Below are 17,867 nucleotides of genomic sequence, written 5' to 3' on the forward strand. Positions count from 1 at the left end.
AACCTCCAAGGGCAACTTCTGTTCCATGGGTTGATTGTTCTCATAGTCAGAAAGTTCCTCCTTGTTTCTAGGTTGAATCTCTCCTTGGTCAGTTTCCATCCATTATTCCTTGTCTGGCCTTCAGGTGCTTTGCAAAATAGCTTGACCCCCTCCTCTCTGTGGCAGCCCCTCAAATATTGGAAGACTGTTATCATGTCTCCCCTGGTCCTTCTCTTCCCTAGACTAGTCATGCCTGGTTCTGCCCAGAGTGAAGAATATCAGTTCCAAACAGATTAACAGAATTGGAAGGGACCTTATAAGTCAACTAGTCCAATCCACCACTCAAGCAACAGACCTTATACCATTTTTGACAGATGACAGTCCAATCTCTTCTTGAAAGTCTCAAGTGATGAAGCTTCCACAACATCTAGCAGCAAACTGTTCCATTGGTTGATTTTTCTCACTGTTAGAAAATTTCTCCTTATATCCAGGTTGAATCTCTCCTTGTTCAGTTTCCATCCATTATCTGGCCTTCAGGTGCCTTGAAAAATAACTTGATCCCCTCCTCTCTGTGGCAGCCCGTCCAATTTCAGAACACTGCTTTTGTGTCTACCCTGGTCCTCCTCTTCACTAGTCTAGTCAGGCCTAGTTCCTGCAACCGTTCTTCATATGTTTTAGTCTCCTGTCCCCTAATCATCCTGATTGCTCCCCTCTGCACTTTTTCTAGAGTCTCAACATCTTTTTTATAGTGTGGTGACAAAGCTCTGGAACAAGGTTTCCCCACTCTCCTTGCCATTATTTAGAAGTGCCATGAAGACCTGGCTCTTCACCCAGGCTTTGGGGGGGGGGAAGAGGGAGGGAGGGAGGGAGGGAGAAAGAGAAAGAGAAAGAGAGAGACCTTTTGCTTTATTGCCCTTGTCATTTTCTACTGGTTTTGTTGCAATTTATTACTGTTGAACTGCCTGGAGTCACGGAGTGTGAGTTGGGTGGCCATGCACATTTTCTTAAATAAATACCTTTCTTTATTTTGATTATTGGGTGCTGTCCAGAGTCATTAGGAGTCGACCAGTATATAGGCTAGATGCATGTCCACAAGGTATACGGTGCGTATATATAAAAAAACCGCTGCGGTCGCCATCCTAACTTTTTTGACCGTATCCTCGGTAGCTTATCGCAGCTGCAGCGGTTTCAAGGGGAAGCCGAAGTTGAAGGGCGGCTGCTTCGAGGCCAGCGGGCGAAGTTGGCACCGAGCCGCGCTCCGACTGAGCTTCGAAGTCTTCCACCGGGTCTCAGGAGCGAGTCCAGTCCGTCTACCCATTAGCCAGCCGGCCCTACCTGCCTGCCTCTCTCGGGGCTGCGGAGTGGGCAGGAGGGGAGGGCCCGAGGGAGGAGAGGTGGGCTGGGAGTCCCCGACTCCATATAAGGGCGAGTGCCAGGACGGCCAGGGGGAGAGGGACGTGTGCCTGCAACGCCTGACTTTGCGCTCAGGCAGAGGCGGAGAGACCGACCGCTCCGTTTGCTCAGAGACGCGCCAGGTACGAGCGTTTTGGCGGGGCAAAATTCTCTCTCTCCCTCCCTTTTCCCACTTCACTTTCTTTTCTTTCGCCTTCTCCACTCCGCTTCCTTCCTCTGATGCTTACAGGCAGGTTAGGGCCCGGGGAGAAGGGATGATGGGGAATGCAGTCTCAGGAGCCGGGAGGAAGAGGAAAGCAGGGCGCTCGAGATTTGGGCAGTGGCTAGAACGGGGTTGGGTCCGCTGATGCTCCCCGCTTCGAAAAGGGAGGACATCCCCTTCAGGAGATGCTGTCGTTCTTTGGGTCTGCATCTTCCTATCCACTTCCGAATCTGAAAGGAGAACTCCTTGGCAAGGAGAGTGGTGTTACTTCACCTGGCAAGAAACAGTAAGAGAGTTAGAAGGGACCTTGGAGGTCATCTAGTCCAACCCCCTGCTCACGCAGAAGACCTGTAGTAGGGATTCGAACCGCCGAACTGCCGACCTTTCTGATCGACGAGCTCCGTGTCTTAGCATCTGAGGATGTCTAATAGCACCGTTTTTGCCGCAGGCAAATTTTTATTAAAAGGCACAAACTTTGAGGAGCTGCTCCTCACAGAGGCATCAGATGAAGTGGGCAGAAAGCGCCGGTGCCTTTTAACAAAATAAAGAAAACTCCTGATTTTCCATGGCAAAGTTTTCCGATTTGGACCCCCAAAGCCGAAATCTCTGCTCCTTCTGGAGCTTTGAAGGTGTGGTCTTGTGGCTGGAGTCAATCATGCCTAACTAATTACAACACCAAAAAAGAAAAACCACCCCAAAATAGAATAATAGAGTTGGAAGGGACCCTTTTTTGAAAAAAAGTTTTTCATTTTTATTTCTCATACATACACTCATAAATATACAATCTTATAACTATTATTGATAATATGTGTTATCCTTTAACATTTATAACAGTTTTTTCCTCCCCTTAAAGTTAAAAATACAATTGAGATTGCTTTTCTACCATCCCATACACCCATCTTATTTTACAACAACTCTACTTCTACTTCCTTCCTTTCTTCCCTCCCTTCTTCTCTCCTTCTCTCCATTCTTCTTTCCTCCTCTCCGTTCCCTTCTCTACTTCCCCTAGAGTTGGAATGGACCTTGAAGGTCTTCTAGTCCAACCCCCTGCTTAGGAAGGAAACCCTGCCTTCGCTTTTTCTACTATATGCCAAGTTGGGTGAATGTGAACAATTCGGGATTTTTTTTGTTTGTTTTTTGAGATAGCTGAGCACCTTGTCTGAACTCAAGCAATTTGGATCATTTCAGGAAGAGTGCACTGGGTGATTCTCCTTCAAGAAAACGGGTTAATTCTGAAAGCAGGTGAAGGGCAGTGTGCGAACGCAACCCTGGTGTTTGATCAAGCAGAACTGGCTTAAATGGGCACAGCAGGTGATTAAAATGCAGAATAGGCAAGAAAGAATGCAATGCTACTTGCCAGTACAATAGTGGAAAAAGGCATTTCTGAAATGAGGGGTACTTAGTGCTCTCTGAGCTGGATTTTGTTTTGCAGATGTTTCATTACCCAAACTAGGTAATATCACCACTGAGTGTTGTTACTTGGTTTGGGTCATGAAACATCTGCAAGAAAACAATCCAGCTCCGAGAGCACCAAGGACCCCCTCATTTCAACCTTGAGCTACAAAATATTCTCCTTTATTGAATGAAAATACTCTATGCAGTTCTTTTAAGACTCAGGAGTCCTGAAATGAAAGAATGGATTGATCGATCATTCTGCTCATCAGCCCTAAATGATGAGGTCCTTGATTTTTATCCCTTTTTCTGCCAGAGGAAGCTCATCAAGATCTAAAAAAAGGTTAGGAAAATCATTTTGGAAAGAAAAAGCTTACCTTTCTCCCAAGGTGACAGAAGTGGCATGCAAAGCATTTTAGAAGGGCATTCCCCCATTTTATAAACAATTTTTTCAGTGCTATTCTAAAACTTCAGAATTGTTTTTTTTTAAATTCATATTAGTTAAGCATTCAAGCAGAGGTGGACTCTGAGCACTTAGGCAGATTGACATGGATTCAATTTAAAACATGCAGCTGATGTTTGCATTTGAGTGGCTGGCCAGGCATAGATTTCCTTCATCCGGTGCAGCTGGGTGGGGCAGCAATAGACCTTTTGACTAGATCCGTGATGGGGAATCTATGGCATGCGTATCACAGGTGACATGCGGAGCCCTCTCTGCAGGCATGCGGGCTGTCACCCCACAGCTCCACTGTGCATGTGCGTGTGTCTCCCCCAGGCCAGTTGATTTTTGGGTCTTTGCCGTGCATGCGTGGGGGTGGGGCGCATGCAGAAGATGCATGTGCATGCATGGAGGGGCACACACATGCATGGTGGAAGGGGAGAATGCAAGGGGTGCCCCTCCCTGCCCCATTTTTGGTCCCAGGAGGCTTCAGGGAGGCCTGCTAAGCCCAAAATGGACTGTGGTGGGTGGGTGGATGTCCAGTGCGTATGCATGGGGGATGTGTGTGTCGCACATGCATTGCTTTATGGGTGTGGGCATGTGTACAAGCATGACACCCCCAGCACGCACTTTTGGCACGTGATGACAAAAAGGTTAGCTATCACTGGACTAGACGGTCATGAGTGCAGCTTTTAATAACTCTATAAGCCTTCTGTTACTAGAGACCTCCCCTCAGTGGGACCTGGGAGGTCTCTAGTGGATTAGTAGATCTCTAGTAGAGCAGTCTAGTCTTCTGGGATCGTTGCATATTCTTGCTGCCCCTGTCAAAATGCTTCTGAAATGAAACGAAAGCAGGAAACGAATCCCTTCTGAGCTTGAACATATCTCTGAAGCTCACAGTTCACACTGCTGGTCGGGGCAGATAAGGCACATAAAACAAACCTTTGGTTGCTTTGGACTTTGTTGAAAGAGGTCAGGGAGTAAAGTTAATCAAAATGAAACTTGAAGCTTGCTGGGATGGCCCCTGCATCCCGGAAGACCAAGGGAAAGGTGGACAGGAAAGGCAGCGGAAATTCCTTCCTTGGCTTTTGACTTTCGGCTCCTTCCTCCGGAGTTGGTGGCCACTGCTGCTGCCTCTGCTTTTTGGAATGGTGGCCCTACTGCATTGCTGCTGGCTGAGATCATCCAGGAGGTCTTCATTCCTTACGAGGGAAGGTTTGGGGGAGTGGGAAGGGCAGGAGAGGATTCCCTTGCAAAGGGGTGGAGATGGTGACTGCTGGCCCCATGGCTAACGAAACAGGGGATAGGGGACTTCTAACCCAGATTTTCTTCTTTAGGAACACCTTTCCCCCAAGCAGGTTTATTTGGGCATTCTAGGTTTGTCGTTTTCTGCTTTTTGATTAGTTCATATGCACAAGAGAAAAATGATCCAGGGATTAACGAAATAGGTGTAAGTGTCCAGTTCCCTGGGAAGAGAAAGGAAAGCCATTCACATGGCAGTCCAATTCAAGAAGTGACTGGACTGCCATTTGCCAGAAATGGTGTAGGGTCTCCTGCTTGAAGACCTGAAGGCCGGACAAGGAATAATGGATGGAAAGTGACCAAGGAGAGATGCAACCTAGAAATAAGGAGGAACTTTCTGACAGTGAGAACAATCAACCAATGGAACAGAAGTTCCCTTCGGAGGTTGTGGGAGCTTTATCATTGGAAGCTTTCAAGAAGAGATTGGACTGCCATTTGTCAGAAATGGTGTAGGGTCTCCTGCTTGAGTGGGGGGTTGGACTAGATGACCTATAAGGTCCCTTCCAACTCTCTGTGTGTATATACATTGGCTGGGTTTCCACAGCTCGTAAGACCAAGGAAAAATAGGATTGGGTAGTCTCGGGCTCAATGTATTGTAGACCTCCCTGGCTTTATTTCACACATGTGTGAACCAGACCATCTTTGTACATAGACCAGATAAATGAGCTGCTAGGCTCCCTTCAATCACAGTCCTGGCATAGTAGAAGAAGTCATTCTAGTATCCTAGGATTCTTCTCATCCCCACTTAGCAAAGGATCAGAGTTGGAGTCTGTCAGCACTGTGGGGCAATAGAAGCAGAGCATCCAATTCAGTGGTGAAATTGCCACCGGTTCTCTGGGTGTGGCTTGGTGGGTGTGGCTTGGTGGGCATGGCCATGTGACTTGGTGGGCATGGTCAACTTTTTTAAATTCTTAAAGCATTTTTTTACTAACTATTTGTCCAAACTGGTAGTAAAAAAATGCTTTAAGAAGTGGAAAAAAAGATTTAGCTGTGCCATGTGATTGTGGGAACCTTTCCCCCCACCAAACTTTTTAAAGCATTTTTTTTCCTGCCAGTTTGAGCGAATAGGGAGGAAAATTGCTTTAAAAAGTGAAAATAAGGTTCTCACAATTGCACAGCTCACAGCTGATTGTCATGGAACCTTTTTTTCCTGCCAGTTTGGGCGAATAGGGAGGAAAAATGCTTTAAAAAGTGAAATAAAAGCTTCCGAGGATCGGGTGGCTCACAGCTGATCTGTGCGATTGTTGGAAGCTTTTTTTCATTTTTTTAAAAAGTGGGGGGAAAGCATCACTCACAGCTGAACTGCACGATCCTCAGAAGCTTTTTTTTTTTACTACCGGTTTGCGGAACCTACGACAATTGTCCCTAGCGGTTTTCACGAACTGGTGTGAACCAGTAGCATTTCACCCCTGAACCAATCCCCAAACCTCACCCCATCCCTGTCTTTAAGCTTACCCTATAATAATCCACTGTAGAATGACTGCCCGGCTGAGCTTTGGACCAGCCAAAGTGGACAAATGACTTGTGAAGTGCAGCAAGGAAAGATGTGGCTGTGGCTACTGGCGATGTGCTCTTTTGCTATAGACCAGTGATGGCTAACCTTGTTTGGCTCCCGTGCCAAAAGTGGGGGAAGCGCAGGAGGTCATACACGGGTGTGACACACCCATAATGCTATGCACGCCCCCCCGCACGCATGCACACATGACCAACGCCCCGCCCCCCACTTTTGCTGCAGTTTTTTTGCCCTCCGCAGGCTCCTAGAAAGCCTCCTAGAAAACAGTCACCCCAGAGGCCCTCCAGAGGCTTCAGGAGCTTCCTTGAAGCCTCCGGAGGGCAAAAAACGGAACTACGGGGAACCTGGAAGTTTGGGAATTGTGACTTCTGGTTTGTCCATAGGGCCATTTTTTGCCCTCCAGAGCCTTCAGGAGGTTCCCTGAAGGCTCTGGACGGTGAGAAACGGCCTCAAAAGAAGGCCGAAGTCAGCTGGCATGCTGGAGCTGACAGGGCAACACCTCGTGTGCCCTAACAAATGACTCTGCGTGCCACCTGTGGCATGCGTGCCATAGATTCGCCATCATGGCTATAGACAGTAGGTGTGTTGAAGGCAAGGTTGTGCAGTCATGTCATTCAGAAAGGATAATGGGCTATTTCTTATAGGGTGTGTGATGGTCCTTAATCAAATCTACTTCACAACTTTGTGGGTGGGGCTAAAGTGAGAAGAGGAAGGAAGCTAAGAGTCGTGGAATTAACTGGCTGTGACATGGTTGTCCTCCCCTCCTAGTTCAAGTGAGCTCTTTCAGGTCAACTTTTTGCTTGCTTTTTTTCCATTCTGGATGACTGTGTAAGCAGGACAATGTCCTGAATGTAATCTCTCCTGAGAGCTGGTTAGGAAGCCTGAGCTCAAGAGACATGGTGGGCCCAGCAATGGATATGACAATGTAACAGAAATGATTCAAGCCAGATTTGGAATTTTATAGGTGAAATGCTCACCAAAAACTTACCCATGCTAATAGACTCCAAGGGGGACTTGTAGAATCTGTGGTTAGAAGCAAAGAACATATTCTTGACATCAACTCCTGGACTGTTGGGAAACTCCCAGCCAGGCAAGGAGGAGGGATCGAGTGAGGAGTTAGTCTTGAGTTGTTGCACAGCAGCAAGAGACTAAGGATTGACACCCCCTAAGTTCCATGGGTCCTTATCTGTTTATTCCCAAGCCTGGGGAGATTCTTGTATTATAGATAGAGTATAATAAACATGGGATGCAGTGGCTGAGAGGCTAAGATGCTAACCTTGCCGACCAGAAAGGTCGGCAGTTTGGTGGTTTGAATCCCTAGCACTGCATAACAGAGTGAGCTCCTGTTACTTGTCCCAGCTTCTGTCAACCTAGCAGTTTGAAAACATGTAAAAATACAAGTAGAAAAATAGGAACCACCTTAGGTGAGAAGGTAACAGCATTCCGTGCACCTTGGGTGTTTAGTCATGCTGGCCACATGACCACGGAGACGTCTTCAGACAGCACTTGCTCTTCAGCTTTGAAATAGAGATGAGCACTTCCCCCTAGAGTCAAGAATGAGCAAATATGTGCAAGGGGTACCTTTACCTTTTACAATAAACATGAACCCCGCATATGTGGATCTGGTTGCTTGCATCTGACAGGGATGCCTTCATGTAGTTTTGATGGCTGTAATAACACAAGGGATGGGTTAGTCTTACCTTTCACGTAGTTGGTTCCTCTATTGTCCTGGAATTTCTGATCAAGGCAAAAATCAGGGATAGAAGAAAGAAGAAATGGCCTTGAGGGACAAGAGGAAAAATCGCTACCAAGTCACTGTGGAGATAAAAGAAACTTGAGTTTGAAGAGGAATGTAACCTGAGGAAGCAACTCACACAAGACCCTTCCTACTTATAAAAATAAAGGGAGGGAAGGGGAAACATATTCAGACAGAAAGGTTCTGCTCCTATAGCTTTACAACAAAAATAATTGACCTTCATGATACCGAATTCCTGGTCTGGTCTATCTTGAAGGATTTACCTCAGGTGGTATGTGATTATAGTGAGCAAAATTCATTAGGAGAATATTTTCCCTCTGCTTCCTGATGACCCAGTTTAGGAAACATCCTTGCAAAAGAATCAAAGTTTCTCCCAGTGCTTTCCAGTTCACCTGTGGGCAATTCATATCTTTCCAAGGGGTCTGTTCTTAGCAGACTGGGCTAGGTGGAAGTTGTGCTACGTGATTCCAGATTTATTTGTCTCCTCTCTCCAGAACATCTGGGATTCAGTAACTCAGAAGGCACCATGAAAAACTCGATTCTTCTGTGCACCTTACTTTTGATGGGTGAGACTCTTCCTGCTCGGGTGCATCGCACGCGCAGGGAACTGGCACCTGGATTGCACGAACAGGGGATACGGGATGCAGAAGGCTCATACTGTGGCCGGCAAGATGCTTGTTGTCACGGGAGAGATGATGCCTGCACTGTCCCCTACTTTGATACCCTTTGCTACTGTGACCTCTTCTGCAACCGAACCATATCTGATTGTTGCCCTGATTTTTGGGAATACTGCTTGGGCATCGAACCACCTTATCCAGTGCAGAAAGGTAAGCAGTGGATCTGAAGTTACACCTGATTTGAAGGTACGGCAGGAATTTCCCGCTGAAATGGAATAAGGGCTGGATTAAGGCCAACTGATGGATACCCTAAGCCCAGCCCAACAACGGTTTCAGGGGTGGGCTGCGGCAGGTTTCCACGGGTTCGGGCGATCCTCTAGCTAAGAATCTATCCAGTTTGGCAAACCCACGAATCCTACCCCTGGCTGGCCCTGCCCACCATGCTCCTCCCCTCCCAGAAATCTCCACGCAGCTGGTTTTGGATGCCAGGTAAGTACAGGGCCCGTGCGGAAGCTTGGGGAGGGTGAAAAACGGACCTCATGGAAGTTCCAGAAGGCCAAAAATGGGCCTATTTTTGGCTTCCGGAGCCCAGAAGAGGCCCCTTTCACCCTCCCGGAGGCTTGAGAAAAACTTCTGGAGCCCAGGGAGAGTGAAAACACCCCATCGCACCCCCCCCACCATGGTGCAGGATGCTGACTAGACCATACCCACCATGGCCACATCCACCCAGCAACTGGGCAGAGAATCCATTTGCTAAATTGGATCCCCTTGGCCCTTCCACGGGTTAACTGACAAGATGCAAAAATTCATTCAGGGCTCAAAACAGTGAAAGAATTAAAGGCATGATGCTGGTGGTAGTGGTGAAACTCTATGGTTTCCCTTTCCCTTGGTACCCTAAGCATATCCTTATTCTAATGGTGAGTGCAGGGCTAATCAGAATGGAGAAGAAGATCTGTGAATTTTGCAGTCTTACACCATCTCTTACCACCAGTTTCATCCTGGACTCCTAATTCCCCCACCTCCGGTTTATATTTGCAATTCAATAAAAGAAACTATAGCATTTGTAGCTCTGGGTTGAACTGTGGTGCCAATGGTATCCTCTGAGCTTGACTGTTTACTTGCAGACGTTTCATTACCCAACTAGGTAATATCATCAGTGCTAGAAAGGAGTGAGGTTTGCTGTCTGTTTATGTATAACAGATTTGCTCTTTCAGCATTGGTGGGAGTGGGGTTTTCTTCTTGGTAATGTCTATCAAGAAGAAACTTGGAAAGAATTCCACATTTGCAATTCAATATACTTTTTGCATCCCCTCTCTCTGTATGTGAATGTACTTTTTAAAAGAAGTTTTGTTTTATATTTTTTTTCTTTTTGCCTTTTTACTTTGCTTTTCTTTTTTTAAGGATTCATGGTGGTCTTTTCTGCAATAGTAACACAGTAATATAGTTTTGTATTTATTTATTATTTCAATTTTTAAGGCCACAGACTTGTGAACAACTCTGGTGGCTCATTCAGGATTTAAAAAAAATACACCTGTTAAAAGACAATGAGAGAAACTGACATGTTGTGAAGGGGAGGAGCATCACAACTATTATTTAATTGATATATAATATTACAAACTAGTCACTTGTTTTTGTTTAAAAAGTGTTAACCATTATGATTTATAAGCCTTTATAAATAGGTTGAAAAATTGAGCAGTGTGGATGTATAGTTGTATTGTTGCTTGCTAAATCCATATGGGTTTCCACCCACCCACATTTCAAAAGTCATTCCTGGGTTTATGAAACAGCCTTTCAAACAACTACAATCAGTCCCACCATGGATACAAGTCACTTCTGCAGCAACCTCATCTGTTTCCTTGGTCCCCAATAAGGAAAATCTGATATATATATTTTTGCTTTGGTACAATAGCTCTCTTTCTATTGAATTCCTGATGGAGAGGCTGGAAGTGATGCTCTCAGCAATCTGCCATTTCTCTAAACCAGGGGTCAGCAGCCCACGGCTCTGGAGCTGTATGTGGCTCTTTTGTCCCTCTGCTGCTCCCTGTCCCTCAAAATATGCATCACAACCGCCAAAGTGTGATACTTGCCGGCACACAATTTATTGAGCTTTTCAGGCCCCAGTAGGCCAACCATGGATAGATCCAAGAAAAGAAAAGTTTCAGAAGAAAACAGGATGTTTAATTCAACTACATATGCTAGTTTTGTGGCTGCTCAAGAAATAGTCAGGCCTGGGAAAGGTTTTGTGGCTCCCGGTGTTTTCTTTTCTGTGAGAAATGGGTCCAAATGGCTCTTTGAGTGCTTAAGGTTGCCAACCCATGCTCTAAATCCAGGCTGTTTTGTTTTTATGGTGTTGGGGTTCAAAAAAGGGGGAAGAGGTAGGGGAAAAATGCTGAATTCTATACAGAACATCCTCAACTTACAATCATTCATTAAGTGACCATCCAAAATTACAATGGCACTGGAAAAAATGACTTATGACCATTTTTACACGTGTAACTGTTGCAGCATTCCCCTGGTAAAGTGTTAAAAATTTGGATGCTGGGCAACTAGCATGTATTTATGATGGTTGCTCAGTGGTGAAATTCATTTTTTTTATTATTGTTTCAGTGGGCGTGGCTTGGTGGGCATGGCAGGGGAAGAATACTGCAGAATCCCCATTCCCTCTCCACTCTGGGGCCAGTCAGAGGTGGTACTTGCCGGTTCTCTGAACTACTCAAAATTTCCACTTCCGGTTCTCCAGAACCGGTCAGAACCTGCTGAATTTCACCCCTGCGGTTGCTGTGTCCCAGGGCCACCTGATCACCTTTTGCAAACTTCCAACAAGCAAAGTCAACCAGCCAGATTCATTTACTAACCGTGTTACTAATTTAACAACTGTAGTGATTCGCTTAACAACTGTGGTAAGAAAGATCGTAAAACCACATCACTGGACTGGCTCCGCCCCCAACAATTTTTTGCCTCCCGAGTCCCAGCTGATCAGGAGGAAATGCGGATTTTGCAGTAGCCTTCCCCTGCCACGCCCACCAAGCCATGCCACACCACGCCCACCAAGCCACGCCCACATAACCGGTAGTAAAAAAAATTGAATTCCACCACTGGTGTGCGTGGAGTGATTGTGGTTGTGTTTAAGAGTCTGACAGCCCCTAACTTTACTTAGAACAGCCTATCACTGTTCCCTTTAACACCATCAAACAACATCTGTCTAACCCAGGTCTTTGGGAAGCATTCAGTAGGTAGATAACAAAGTGTAACCCAATCTAAACATGTGACTGACTGCAAACCGTAATAAGTTATTAGGCAAGGAAATCCTGCAGGTAAGGAAATGCCTGTCTTGTCCATCACTGCCTCTTCTGAGAGCTGTAGAGAAATATTTCCCAAAAGTTAAGCCAGGGAATTTAAAAATCAAATTGGATTTGAACATTCTCTGATTGAACGATGCCCTGTTCCATGCAGCTGAGGCCTCAGTACAGCCCTTTACATTTTCAGGATCTGAAGTTTCACCTTCAAAATGTGTTCTGGGTTGAAGACTTAGATAAAATCAAACGTTGACCTCTTTGGATCCATTTCCACCCAACCTTGTTGAATAATGGTGGGGTTTTAAATACAGTTTAACTTTTACAAGCTTTCACCCACCCACCACCCTTTGGATAGGTTAGAAGCCAGGCATTTTTTCTGATCCATGTATATTTATAAGGGAGTGGAGTCCTGAAACTATAAGTAATTGTTCAGATGAAAAAGGGAGTGGGAGAAAACCACTCCAGGGTGCATAGTTGTGAATGCATTGTGTTCTTTAACTGCCTGCAAATAGAACAATAAAACATTTCCAAGGATATTGTTACTGGGTTTGTAGCATCTGATTTATTGAAAAAAATGCACAAGCAAAGCATAATAATGTTGTACGCTGCCTAGAATCTTTTTCCATGAGAGGACGGTCATATAAATTTGATTAATAAAATAAATACCATATTTTTCAGAGTATAAGACGCACCTTCCCCCCCAAAAAAGAGGATGAAAATCTGGGTGTGTCTTATACACTGAATACAGCGTTTTTGGCCTATCGAAACCCCGCCTCCTTGCAAAAATGGACGTGCAGACGGTTTGGGAGGTTTGCAAAGTGTTCCTGGGGGCTGGGGAAGGCAAAAACAAGCGATTTTTTGCTCCCCCAGCCCCCAGGAGCAGTCTGCAAGCCTCCCAAAACTCTGCATGCCCTTTTTTGTGTGTGCAAAAAAATGAGGCATGCAGAGGGTTTGGGAGGCCTGCAGAATGCATTTTTTTTTTAAGTTTACCTCCTCAAAATCATGGTGCGTCTTATACTCTGTTGTGTCTTATAGTCCAAAAATACGGTAGTGCAGTAAAGGTAATTGCACCTTTCTTTTTCCATTCCTCAAAAGAGCAACTGGAGCTCAATCTTGTCAACCTCAATTCTCCTCTCTCTTCATTCTTCTCTGTTCAGACCGAGGCTTCCCAAGAGCCTGAAGCAACACCCTTGTTCCATCAAAAACCCTTTTATTAATTCACTGTGAATTCTGCTCATTCACATCCAGCAAAGTCTTTCAAGGGAGGATTTACAGTCACAGACCTTATCTGGCTTGGAGAGCTGCCAGGCCGATATCTGCAAAACTTGGCAAGGAGCCTCAGAGAGTCACGAACCAATGAAGCGAACTAATTGTCTCCTGCAAACTCCACTAACCTTTTGCTCCTTTTTTATTCCCTCTGGGAGGGGCCATTCATCATCCACCTGTGGCCTTACTCCCAAGTCGACCGCTGTTCTTTAGCTGTTCCCTTTGTCTGGCAACTCTGTCCATGCACACACTGGCTCCACCTGTTTGTCTGCCTTACTGATGTCTGACTCTGAAGGCAGCTGATAACTGTCGGACAGCTCTGGTCCCCTCTCTGCCTCTGACAGATCCCTCATCAGAGCCTTCCCCAGACTCCAGGACTGGCCCATGTTTCTCCCCAACCTCCTCACTGTCCAAATCTGATGCCAGTTTTGCTGGCCTCTGGCGGGCCACAACATTCTCTTTTATCTCTCTCCTATAATGTATTTTTAAAAATTCAAGTTGAATGGTTGTAATTCTAAAGGTTTTGATGTTGCTTCATTTCACCTTTCACCTCTTTCGCAGGCTTTCCCAACCTGAATTCTCCAATCCAGATGTGTAGAATTTCAACCTCTGGAATGTCCAGGGCCTGTTATTGGGGATTCTGAAAGTGATAGCCCAAAGGCTAACACCACCTGCGCGAATACTGTTCTAAGGAACCGTGCATTCCAGATGCAGGAGGGGAGAGATTGCCTGCCAAAGGGGAAATAGTTATCCAGATGGTGCAATTTGCCTTGCAGCTGATGTCAACAACACAATTCATGCCATTTGTGCCATTACATGATGCATGTGATGCCACGGGCTTTCCCTCTTTGCACATACCCATGGTTTTGGCTAATAACAGAACAAGGACTTTGCTGCCTATTCAAAAAATTAATCTGAATCAGAGTCCCTAGCCGTGACAACTTTAAGACTTGTGGACTTCAACTCCCAGAATTCCCTAGCCAGCATGGCTTGTTGGGGGATTCTGGGAGTTGAACTCCATAAGTCTTAAAGTTGCCAAGGTGGGCAGTCCTGCTGAGCCATCTTACAAAATATAGAGCTCTGAAAACTAACTCTCTTTGTTTTGGCATCTTTTTTCCCCCCAGGTTGCATTCGCAATGGTGTCAAGTTCCATGCTGGAGCAACTTACCGTGATAATTGCAACCTCTGGTAAGTCTTGGGTTTTGGGAGCTCAGTCTGTTCCTTCTCTCTGTTTTGCTGTGTCAGACAGGATGCTGCACCTATTGTGAATACACACTGGTTGCCAAGTGCTGAATTTTGATCAGTGACTTCAGGGATGCTGTGATGGTTGTAAGGACAAGGACTGGTTATAAGTCACTTTTTCCAATGCTATTGGAACTTTGGATGGTTGTTAAACAAATATTACTAAGTCAAGGAGTACCATATTTTTCAAAGTGTAAGATGCCCCAAGATTTTGAAGAGGCAAATTTAAAAAAAAGTTTTTGCACTCTGCAGACCTCCCCAAAATGGCCTGTTTTTCACAAAAAAGGTATCAGAAAGCCTAGGTCAGAACAATTTGTGGACTTCAACTCCCAGAATTCCCCAGCCAGTATAGAATTCTGGGAGCCAAAGTCCACATGTCTTAAAGTTGCCAAGGTTGAAATGTTCCCATTCTTCATCTCCTATCATGCCTTGGAGTTATGTGATGCTGGATGCTGGGGACTCTGGATGTTGTAGTTCCATGGTATTAAAAAAAGACAAAATGAAGGCAAGGCACATCTATTCATCTCTTCTTCCATTCTTTTTTCATTCTTCTTTTTCTCCATCTCTCGCCTCATCCTGCCTCTGCCTCCCCCCATCCCGAAATGAGCTTAGAGGTCCTATAAAAGGAATGAAGGCCAAGAGGCTAAGGACTGCCTTAAAGGTCTAGGGTGAGGCGTTCTTCCAAGTAGGGCTTGTGGATCTGTTTATGGTTGGGAGCAAAGGGGAGAAACTTCAGAATGGAGAGGAATTTGAATTATGTGTGTTCCCAAGTGCCTGGGGCTCCTGACTACACAGATACACTGAACAGAACTGGGCATGTCAGTATTGAAACCAAAGCTTCAGCTCCCGTCCTTCTCATTCGCACTGACTGCCTTCATACAAACTGCTTCATACAGTTTCTTTGAGGAACCAATTTCTGGGTTTGGTCAAGATGCTGAGTCCTAAACCAAGGAGCAGTCTGGATTCACACCACCACTCAGCTGCATTGAAAAAAAAATCCAAGTGAATTAAAACCAGAACTATTTTTTATTAGGGATATTTACAGAGAATTATGAGAAAAATTTCAATATTTAATTTTACGTGTCATAACTGCAGCTAGAATCATTTACGCACAAAATTGGAAAAACAAAAATATACCATCAGAGGAAAATGTGATAAGAAAAGTGTTAAGAGTGCGCCGAAATCGATAGACTTACAAAAGAAATAAAAGATAAAGGAGAATCTGAATATCGCTTGGTTTGGACTATATATGGTACAAATGGTTAGAGGATAGATGTAAAGATTAGGAAAGCATCAAGGGAAAAAATATTAAGGAGTTAGAAAATGGTTACAAAGCTGTATATCATAAATAGACATGATACAAAATGTAAGATGTATCATATATAAATTAGTACACTTGTAGATTAATATGTATAAAAGAATTACGTCTATGTATACAGGTATGGATTTAGAGGGAAAAATGGAGGTACAATGGATGTATATCGATGTGGAAATGTTGCAAAGATGACAATTGTGTTACAAAAATGGAAGAAAACTGTTCAATAAAAATTACCGTATAAGATGCACCCTTTTCCCTCAAAAAAGAGGCTGAAAATCTCAGTGCATTTTATACACTGAATACAGCAATTTTTGCCTCCTGAAACCTGCCCCCCTCACCAAAATGGCCGTGCATAGCTTTTAGGAGGCTTGTAGAGTGCTCCTGGGGGTTGGGGAGGGCAAAAATGAGCAAAAAATGGGCCATTTTTGGGAGGTGTGCAGAGTGCAAAAACTTTTTTTTAATTTGCCTCCTCAAAATCTTGGTGCATCTTATACTCTGAAAAATACAGTATTTTTAAAAAAATCCAAGTGAAAACCAGCTAAGTTTCAGAAACTGAATCATAGCTACGTAGATTGTTCACTGCCCCAGTTCAGAGGGTTATGTGAATTCAGCCACAGGCTAAAGTGAAAGAAATGGAAACAATAATCTTATTTTGTCAGCAATCACTTCAGAAAAAGGTGGGATTATTCTTTCAAAAGGATGGGAGAGAATTTCTTCCCTGCTGAATCCGGGGCTGCCCTTAGAAGCAGGTGTCAGATCAGGAGAGTCCTGAACTGCAAACCAGAATTGTAGCCACCAGCTAGCCAAGCTGGGCCTCTCTTGACCTGAGGAGCCCCTTCGGAAAATCTGATTGAAACTGGCATTTCCTTAAAGGACTGCCCACCTTGGGATGCTTCCAGAAACCGGCCTCTCTCAGCGCCCTCTCTCAGAAATGTAGGAGCTGCTTTTGCTAACCCAGTCCATAAAAGGAGAAAGATTAGCTGTCACTGGAGGGTTAGAGGGAGGGGGGGGAAAGGGGTGGTGGTGGATTTTTGGACCAAACAGGAATGCCAAGCATTGCATCAAGAATAGCTAATACTGCTTGGGGCTCCAAGTCAAAGAGGCAAAAAGTTCTTAATCAGTGTTTCTTAATCTTCTATGAAAGGGAGGGTTATATTCCACACGGCCAAGGTTGCTGCTTAAATGCAGCTCCATCCCCCAGATGCAGCCTGCACAGTTATCATCCCCAACCTGGGCCCTGCCAGATGTGTTGGACCAGGACTCCCTTTTCCAGACAGATAGCAAAGCCAAATTTGGACAGCACCATTCAAAGGAAGACAGACATAGAGGATGATATTTATATCACGTCAGAATTTCCATGCTATTATTCTGTAAAATTAATTTCTGCACCAATAAAGGAGAATATTTGTAGGCACTTTATTGAAATAATAAAGGTGGGATACAAATAAATACAGAATGAAACGATTGGGTTTATTCCTGCTAGGAAGCTACTAGGAGAAAGTACACCGCATCACATGGGAACACCAAGCGTGGTGATTTCAACTTAGGCATGATGAATCTGATGAAAGAATTATGAAATCGACTAGATCCCATTGTGCTATTTAAGGTTTAGTGCAGTGATGATGAACCTTTTCGGCACTGAGTGCCCAAATCAGAACGTGTGTGCATGTGTGCACACCGGAGTGCTGGAAACACGAAGACCAGCTGGCCAGTGCATGCATGGCTGTTTTTTTGGCATTTTTAGCTGCCTTTCGGGCTATTTCTAGGCAGTTTTTCAATTTGTTTTCAGGGCATTTTCTGAGCTGTTTTTCAGGCTATTTTTGGCCATTCTGGGTGTCAAAAACGGCCTGAAAAATGGCCCCCAAATGGCCCTGAAAATGCCCCCAAACTGGTCTAAAAAGGCGTATTATTTTTGGCTGTTTTTGGTTGTTTTTTGGGCCATTTTCCAGTGCTTCAACACCCACGAAGACCAGCTGCCCACAGTGTGCATTTCCACAGAGAGGGCTCTGTGTACTATCTCTGGCACACGTGACATAGGTTAGCCATCACAGATCTAGTAGATACCCAATTAGTTGAGCTTGGTAGATCCCTAAAACCCAAGGAGGGTTGAAAGACCCAGGAAAGAGGTGAAT

The 17,867-nt window shown here is 44.9% G+C and overlaps 1 protein-coding gene across 2 annotated transcripts in view; it reads left to right on the forward strand.

The window, feature by feature from the left end:
• Positions 1-1,430: 1,430 nt before the first annotated feature.
• TINAGL1 (tubulointerstitial nephritis antigen like 1) overlaps positions 1,431-17,867 on the forward strand; it is a 42,072-nt gene continuing 25,635 nt past the window's right edge. The window contains exons 1-3 of one of the 2 annotated variants that reach the window (XM_087727854.1): positions 1,431-1,514; positions 8,491-8,823; positions 14,300-14,363. In XM_087727854.1, coding sequence (XP_087583980.1) covers positions 8,523-8,823; positions 14,300-14,363 — 365 coding nt within the window. In that variant the 5' untranslated portion in view covers positions 1,431-1,514; positions 8,491-8,522. Of the gene's footprint in view, positions 1,515-4,505; positions 4,618-8,490; positions 8,824-14,299; positions 14,364-17,867 lie in introns of those variants that run through there. The other variant, XM_087727855.1, reaches the window with a different exon arrangement.

Source organism: Thamnophis sirtalis, unplaced genomic scaffold, assembly GCF_051295495.1.
Source record: "Thamnophis sirtalis isolate CommonGarterSnake01/CBP01778 unplaced genomic scaffold, rThaSir2_p1.2 scaffold_13, whole genome shotgun sequence".
Classification (NCBI taxonomy): Eukaryota; Metazoa; Chordata; class Lepidosauria; order Squamata; family Natricidae; genus Thamnophis; species Thamnophis sirtalis.